Source organism: Parasteatoda tepidariorum, chromosome 9 (genome assembly GCF_043381705.1).
Source record: "Parasteatoda tepidariorum isolate YZ-2023 chromosome 9, CAS_Ptep_4.0, whole genome shotgun sequence".
Taxonomy (NCBI): domain Eukaryota; kingdom Metazoa; phylum Arthropoda; class Arachnida; order Araneae; family Theridiidae; genus Parasteatoda; species Parasteatoda tepidariorum.
In genome coordinates, this window is record NC_092212.1 from 16,112,299 (window position 1) to 16,121,582 (window position 9,284).

Consider the following 9,284-nt stretch of genomic DNA (forward strand, 5'->3'; position numbering starts at 1 on the left):
AAGAATATAGATTTGTAAAATCACATGTTAATCTTCCAATTGATTCTCTCTTTCTCAGATTCATTGATGATCTATTAGTTATTAATTTTAATGATTTCGATATTCTAGCAAAACATATTTATCCAAATGAATTAATTCTTAATAAAACAAATAATAGTAATTCTTCAGCAAATTTTTTAGATTTGACTCTTAATATTAATGCAGATAAAAATATTACATTTAAACTTTTTGACAAAAGAAATGAATTTAAATTTCCAGTTAAAAAATGCATAGATTTCAACTCTAACTTAGCCAATAAGGTTTTTTCTAATATTATTGCCAATCAAATTCATAGATTTTACAGGAATAATTCTAACTATAACGAGTTTTTATTAGATACTGATATATATAAAAACGATTTAATTAATAGCCATTTTCCTAGTTCATTTCTTAATTTCTATTTTAAAAAAATCTTAAAAAACTTGGTACATTAATTTTTAATTTTTATTTAATTTTTCTGTTTTAAGAATAAGCTCTGATTTTTTCAAGGTAGGAACTAACTATGATAAACTATTCCTAAAGCCACTGGACGGAATAGTTTGGATGTATGACCTTTTATACTGGATTAGTTAAATATTTTTTAGTTACTTTTTAGTATTTGTAGCCTCTTGAAATTAATTTAATTTTAATTGTCCAGTATAATAAACAGTTTATTTATTTATTTATTTATTTATTTATTATTTTTGTATAAGTGGAATGGGCTCTGGTTCGTAAAGAACAACCCCAAATGAATGCAGGTGATACGTGTATACTTTAAAATTATGTAAGTTTGTATAAATGAAAAATAAAACCTATAAACGGTTTTCTATTCCTGTATGCAGGCTCTGATTTTTAAATAAGTCACCCTATGAAATATGGATATGTGTAATCTGTAAAATTATGTAAGGTTTTTGAATGAAGGATAAAGTCTATAAACGGCTTTCTATCCAATTGTACAGACTGACTCTTAAATTAATTTCCCTATGAATGATTTTTTTTTAGTCTGCTAATTTAATCAATTCGTTAAACATTTTCATTATTATTTCTTTTAAATTTTTAATTTTTTCTCATAGATGGCAGCACTAATATTTTACTAAAAATTTGTTCTTCTTCTTCGATCAAATATATATTTTTTTAATTTTATTTTATTCGATTCAAGCTATAAGCACAACTTCCAATATTTTACATCTTCGCGATTTTTGTTAACTGTTTTATTATTGTACTTTTAAACCTAAACCGCGCTTTAATTCCCGAAGGTAAGTTCGATTTCTTTTTACATTTTTCTTTTATTTCATGATTTTTTACAGCATAAGGTTTTTTGTGATATCGACACATATAAAGAATAATTTTTATCTTAGGATAATTATTCTTTATTCAGAAATATCGCATTTATAGCAATTAGATGTTTCTTGATAACGACTATATGCTTTTACCATTCTTGTTTCTCTATTTTATTCATGTTTTCATGTTAATTTGTGTGTATATATATATATATANAAAAATCATTATATATATATATATAGAAAGAGAGAGAGAGTTGTATAGTTTGTGTAAAGTTAGAACTCCCCTAGCTATTCACATGGACCCGTAGCGGTTACTATGGCAACGAGGTATTTCAAGTAGGGGTGTTGGGTCATTGCATAGGATAGGTTTTGGCTCGTGGCTGAAGAGAGAAAGGGAATCTTTCTCTTTGGTCTACTGTGTTAGCCTTAGAGTGAAAGGAAGCTACCCTCCCTGAAATGAGCTATTCTTGTTTCCATAGCAGCAAATGATCTCAGACTTTTTGCTGAGGGGAGTTCTTACCGTAGACAAACTATACCTTACTTTAGAACTTTCTGCCAGCATCCACTTTCTGAAAGGCAGAGTATCACAATCACACTGCCATGGATTATGAGACAGAGTGAAAGTCTGGACTTTAGACGGCGGATTATTGTAGAATCTTGTGATATTGTTTTCTGCCAGTAGAAGAGTCTCTACGTTATTCGGAAGTGTAAAGTCCAATTGTGAAATAAAGTTGCGTTCCAGATTCAAGGTACGTAGCTTGGACGTTGGATGAAGGTTGAGTTCGATTGGATTAGATAGCATGTTTTCTCGAAGATTTAGTTCAATCGTCAATTCTGGAAATCTACTTGGAATCTAGTAAAATGTAAAGGTATTTTAATGAATAGAAAAATCTTCAGAATTATGTTCACGTACATTGCGCCAGCTAGAAAACGGACCACCCTGAATAACTTTTGATTTATTGATCGGTTCTTTTCTTTCTAGAACTCAATCTTAATGGTTCGAGGGGGTGTTCTCAAATATGCTAATACACATAGATGATATAATTTAAAGCACGAAAACAGACACAAAAATGCACTTTCTCTGAATGAACGTACCTTTTTCTGCAATGGATTCGGCTGTCTCAACTCTACAATTCAGGGGTTAGCCGCAATCTGAGAAATATCGTTTGGACTCCTTAATTTTAATTTCACTTTTTACGTATTTCACCATATCTCAAAAATATTTTTTAAACGAATATATGAAATTTGCACATAATTATAAAATCTGTTTATGTAAAAATATGCGAAAATAACTTTTGCATTGCATTATTTGTAATTTATTATTATTACACTCTATAACGAAAAAATCGACGCACCAGGAAGGAGTTGTCCGATTGAAACGAAAATTGGTGGATAGGAAGACAATGTACAAAATAGTAAATGATTAAAATTTCAGAACAATTGAATAATTTATTGCAGAGTTACAATAACAAGTTCAATAAGGTGTTGACCCGCCTTTAGCCTGGATACAAGCTGCCACACGGCGTGGCATAGACCGATAAAGCTCCCGGATAGTCTTTTGCGGTATTTTCTGCCAAATTCGATCCTATTGTCGAACGAGGTCATCAACATTCCGTGGTAAATGCAATCGCCTTCCCATCATATCCCAGACATGCTCGATGGGAGAGAGATCTGATGATCTGGCAGGCCAAGGAAGTGTTTGATAAGCTTGCAGACAGTTCATAGCAACTCGCATCGTATGTGGTCCGGCATTGCGTGCTGAAAAACCAGCCCAGGGCGCTGCAAAAGGAACGGTAGCAAAACTGGTCTTAGTATGTCGTCGACGTACCGCTGTGCAGTAAGTGTACCTCTAATGACGACCAAAGGGGTCCGGCTGTCAAAGGAAATGGCACCCCATACCATAATGCCTTGTTGAGGGCCGGTGTGGCGTGCAATAGTGAAGGCAGGATCCGCCCTCTGCCCTGTGCGTCTCCAAACACGTCTTCGATGATCGTCAGGACACAGTTGGAAGCGGGACTCGTCACTAAAGACTATACGTCCCCAGTCGGCATCATTCCAGCCATATCTGTTCAAAACATTCATGCATACGAAATTTCAAAGCGAGCGGATGATTGCTTCTTGGTGCGTCGATTTTATAGAGTGTATATTTAATAATTGTCAGAAAATTTTTGCATTGTAAGGATTGCAATTTCTTATATCATTTTGAGCAATGCAATTCTAGATGGAAAAATATGAAATTTGAGTGAAATCGATCGAGTAATTCTAGAGAAATTGAATTTTTTAAAAAGTCGTATTTTTGAAATTGGCATGTTTATCCGTCTATAAAAGGTCTGTTTATGCAGAGAAAGTACTTTATTTGAGTCTGATTGCGTATCTTAAAATATCGAATGCACTAATTAATTAGCATATTTGAGATAATCCCAACGAACCATTAAGATTGAGTTGTAGAACGTGATATCCGATCATTAGTTCGAAATATAGTCAGAATGGTTTATTGTTTTATTTTACACACTGTGCTTTACATTTTGCGATTGCAATTGTACACCATAAGAGGGCTCAAATTGTATCTATCAGAATAGAATTAGTAAAAATACAAATAAGTTATCAAGATGTGCAGTAACTTACTTGCAGACATTACATTTTTGAAATATTTAAATAATCAATATGAATTTGATGCTGTTAAAATTGTAAGTCAAATAATCATAGTTATGTAAACTAAGAATAAAATTTTTTAAAAATATTAAATTAAAAATAAGTTTATTTATTTATTTTTGAAATAGTAAGCTATAAATTTAATTTTACTTTAAAATCACTTTCTAAGCGCGATCTTATGTATTTTAAATTAAAAAAAATTTCACTACAAAAAAAAAAATATCTGACATTTTCGGCTTTCAGAAATTTTGAGGTTGACATTACTTTTTTTTTCTTATTTCAATATAAACAAAAAAGGAATGATAACAAGCTGTGAAAAAACTGTAGATAAAAAGATATTTTTTAATGATTATTTTTTAATGTGCAGAAGCAAAATCCTTAGTCAAATCTCACTTTTTGCTGTATAATTACTCAGGTACTGAAATTTTTCATCCATAAGACTCCTTTAAAAGAATTAGAGGTGCTAACATTATCTTTTTTGTTTCTTATTCCAAATAAAATTCATTGCAATCAAATAATAGAAAAATGCGAAGCATAATAAAATGATAAACATCGTCCCAGAAATAGTTCGGTAATGATGGAGATTCAAGAGGTATCAACAGGATTGGTATAAGTGTCCCCTCGAACGGTCGATGAGATTTTTCTATTGGTAGAAACTTCTATATTTCAACGTAAAAATCTTTTATTTTAAAAGGTAAGTTTCTAATTGTTTAACCTACAAGGGCAAAACACTTATTCTAAAAAAATGCATACAGGATTGGTTAGTGATTGATATTTGGCACGTCCCTGGCTGACCGGTATCACCTTCCTAGCTCTGTACAAAGCGTCTAGATAGCGGGTTCGAACCCCACTGTTACCCTGAATGTATTTTCTTGATATCATTCTCTGTATTTTGCTATCTGTCCTTCTATTTGATAAAGGTTTTTAAGCCTAAACGTATTACACAAGCCTGAAAATGTATGCAATTCCAATAAACCAATTTATACTACCAATTGCATTCTGCTAAACATTTTATTTTTATATTTATAATTGATTCTTGCTTTAACAAATTTGATTCAATTTGAGTTGTATTACCGTTAAATTTGAATAGAACCTATTCCGGTTCATAGTAGCCAGTCCCGTAACACTAATTAAAGGTATACTATTAACTACTAGAATTGTAAAACTAATTGCTTTCAAGCGCTTGCACTTTTCCTTAACCCCTTGGGGACGGTTGATTCAGAAAAGCATTCATACAAAATCAGAATCAAGCTGTAATTAAATAAAAAACGGTAACTTAAATGTAGTCGTTGCTAATTTGACAGACTTACTTTGCTTTTACTTTAATTATTGTTAGTTTAATCATATATATAATCAATGTTAATTCAAAGTATAACTAAATAGTTTTATTTTGAACAAAGTAATGGTGAATTAAATAAATCAAACAATTATAACTCCGCCCACAAATAAACTGCTATAGAACTACTTTGATTACCAGTTTTATCTTTTTGTCCTGATTGATACAGTTTTATGCTGTCACGTATTTGTGACAGTCGGCCCGAAAGGGTTAAACAACAAAGAGATAAAGTATATCGTTTCAGTATACTATCTTTTGTCGGAATTAATGTATTTCTTGATTAAAATTTTCGATCGAAATTTGTTGTTCGAAAAGTGTTCAACATACTTGTTTCAAGCCCCAGCTAGTTATCTTACAGATGTGCCAACTATCTTGGCTCTGAGAAAAAAAAATATTTTGCTGTGGTAACGAATTTTAAGTGATGTTTAGTTTGGTATTTTTTATTTCAAGTACTTTTTCCACTGCTACATATGAAGAATTCAAAGTATCATATGAAGTATAACCTTTTTTGCAGTCATCTCGTGGTAACACTCTTAGAAAGTAGGCGGAATTATCCTTGATTACAAGTTTACTACATAATTCTCTACCAATTTATTAAAACTTTTGCAGAAAGCGGAGCAGTTGGCAGACTTCATCTTATTGTGTTGTAGGTTTTGGCAAAACGTCGTATTTGGCAAACCAACGTAAGTTTTTTAATTTAACTAAATATTATGCAATTTATAAATTTATTAAGAGAAATAGATTTCTTGAAAAAATAATAATAAATACCCGGCTCAGTCTGTTCGAAGAGCAATTTACATACGCATATCCCTCGTCTTGGTAAGGAACACATGAACATTCACAAATACGAGTTGGGCAATCTTCTTTAGGCCAAGATAAATCTTGCTTAGTCAATTGACTCAGCATATTTGATTTGAAAATGAGTGGTGATGAACACATGAACTCATAACTGAAGTTTTTTAATTTATTCTTCTTCAATCTATTAGTCAAATCTTCATTCCATTCTTTGATCCACAAAAGCCGGCAATCACACACCCACTTATTTCCTGCAACATAGAAAGATCGTAAATGTATTAAATTTCCCAACTTTGGAAGAAGTTTGCTTGAGATTTAATCGGGCCGATTTCATTCCTAACGAATATTAATAGAAGAAATTTTTTTAAAGAATTAATCTAAGGCATTCCAGTGATGGAACGTGATCTGATTAAAAAAAATTTTTAATTTTTTTCATTCCATTCAATTGATTAATTTAATTTTGCATTCGTAACTACCATAATTTATCGACGATCGCAGAGATGCCAACTTGCTCCGGAGAGCAAATATATATTTTAAAGTGGTAGTTTATCAATTGTGATTCTTGGTTTAATAAATTCAATTTAGTAGATTTTTACCCGCCACTATTTCTAAATAATTCGTAGGCTTATAAAATTCACCACTTTATAGTTCTTATGTCATCATATACATTTTAAAAAGAAAGAAAAAATAGTCAAATATTTGCCAAATTTACTTTGTAGTAATTTACCGTTTTTTTAATTATTTTGGCGTGTCCGGAGCAGTTGGCATCTCTGCGATCGATTTAAAACATAAATCCTTTGATCATTCCTTTTCAGCGATTAATTAAATAAAATTTGAAAAAAAATGCTTCTATTGATCTCTTTTGGAATTTTTGTTTTTCTTGTTTTAGAGCTGTTTCTCAGGTCCCCAGTGTCCCTCACAATTATTATAATGGTAGCTAACTTACAGATACTCCAACTACTGCGGATTTTCTGTAGTTTAAGAAAGTAAATTCAATATTATATTTATATTTTAATAAAGTTGAATTAAAAGAATTTTGTCCAGTGCGAAGTTACTTAAAAAAAAAATACATATAATATACAGACGAATGCTAATATTTGAAAAAAAAATTTACAAACATATCTGCTCATTTCAAAAAAATTTTGCTTAAGGTCACTATCACTGAAAAATATAATTTGAAACTGCGGTACATTCGTAATAGTTGTAGTCTCTGAAATTGTCCGAATCCACTCTCACGAAGTATTTTAGTAGATAGCGTAAACAATTTATATATTCTTCGAACTTATTTGTTCATTTAATATGCTTTGACGGGGCAATCCCTCTGTGTACCGTGAAGGCCAACCGGGGTGAGGTGAGGTAGGGAGATGATGAGCTTAATTTCGCTTTTTATTTCTCATGTAATCCAGATTCCTTCGATTTTAAATAGTTTTTTCTCCCCTTTTTTGTAATTTTGTATATAACTCGTTTATCTCTTGTTTATTGTCAAATCGTCGCTTTCTTGTATCGTGGCAAATTATTTAGATCAATAGGCAGGTGCAGAAAGCCTTAAACAATGTGATAAATTAACCTAAAAGGAAACCTTATGAAGTACCATCACATTAAGATTGCGTTTCGAAGGCTTCGTCGTCATAAGAAATTATGCTCTTTTTCTGAATAATATACTATTTTCATCACTGCTGTGAGTAGGCAACAGTTACTGATAAATGTGAGGACAAGTTTAGTCTCTCTAAGCCTAGGGGTGTCTAGGCTTTAGCTGAAAATACCGTAAAACGCCAGTATGGAGAAAAGCAGAAGTTCTGTGAAAACGAAAAGCATTTGTGGTCTAATTTTTGAATATTTAAAAACTTACTCCAATGCTGTCCTATCTGGACTCATAAAAATTTGTAAAAACTGGGAATGAGACAGAGATTTTGATAATTTTCATCTAGGGGGAAAAATGCCTCCTAATTGGAGACTTTAAAAAAAAGTATAACAACTTTTAAGATATTCAAGTTAATTGCCCGTTGTAAAGCTCGGATAATTCATAACTGCAAGATGAGATATATAGTTTAAAATTATCACTTTGTTTTAAGCTTAAAGCACTTAAACAGCGGCTTTTTTTCATTTTCTGTTGCATCAGAGCTTCGAGAAACCATGTTAACTGTGTACCAGACTAAGCTAGGGCTTTTGCACATTCTTCGGGTTGGCCATCACCTCCTACATGAGAAAGCCTCTACATGGTTTTAATTTTCTAATCAATATTTCTAATGTTATGTAAAAACGTCAATTTGTCATATTGAATTTTTCATTGTTTTATTATTTCACAAGTGAACGGGTTGATTTTTTTATGGCTATCACAATGTATTCGAATGAACTTCAATGTATGTCATAATTAAATATGTGCTAGTTATAATATAGAAATTTAATTAGTGAAATATGTATCAATTTATGTTAATATTTATTTATGTCAACTTACGTATATATATGTCAAATTATGTTTATATTTATATATGTCAACTTAGATTCGATGAATCAGATATTCAAATGTTATATTTACTCAAGCAAAGTGCTTGTTCTTCTATTAGCTACCACATCGACTGCTAAATTCAAAATGTTATTACTATAAATTTTCTGTAAATTTCTAGATGTATGGGATAGGGGCCGCTAAGTGGCCCAGGTGCCCAATTTTTGTAAATAAAAGTAAAAAAGTAGAAAGTTAACATTTAACATTCCAGATCACCTCAATAATTTGATTATTCAAGCACATATAAAAAATTATGGGACGGATGTAGTTTAAATTTCCCCGTCCACCAATCATATCTGCTCGGGTAACTTTTTTTCAAACTCCCACTTGGGTGAATGCAGGGTTGCCACGAGTGAGTAAAAATACAAAATTTGGTGACTAATAAAATTCAAAAATGTATTAAAATGAACATCTTTTTTGACATTTTTTTAGTCTACTATTGAAACTAATTGCAAAGAATGATTTCACTTTATATATGAATAGAAGTTAGGATTGAATAATTAAATAAACAAAGATTAATTGAGTTTCTACCAGAGCTTACAATTTTATTTGACCGTGTCAACCCAAAGCCTCCTACAACTGAAAGCCTCCACATGGTTTTTTATAGGCAGTCCGATCAGACCACTATCAAGGTAAACCAGTTTACAAAAGTACCCTTTAATAGAAATTCTAGTAAAAATAAGAGAGTGGTAGCAAA

The 9,284-nt window shown here is 31.3% G+C and overlaps 2 protein-coding genes across 2 annotated transcripts in view; one reads left to right on the forward strand and one right to left on the reverse strand.

Annotated features, from left to right (window-relative positions):
- LOC107445005 (protein toll-like) overlaps positions 1–9,284 on the forward strand; it is a 73,884-nt gene that overhangs the window by 46,112 nt on the left and 18,488 nt on the right. The window lies entirely within an intron of this gene.
- LOC107445007 (protein toll-like) overlaps positions 1–9,284 on the reverse strand; it is a 22,433-nt gene that overhangs the window by 12,055 nt on the left and 1,094 nt on the right. The window contains exons 2-3 of the mRNA XM_071185236.1: positions 6,058–6,335; positions 1,843–2,154 (exon numbers count right to left, since the gene is read on the reverse strand). Coding sequence (XP_071041337.1) covers positions 1,843–2,154; positions 6,058–6,335 — 590 coding nt within the window. The remainder of the gene's footprint in view (positions 1–1,842; positions 2,155–6,057; positions 6,336–9,284) is intronic.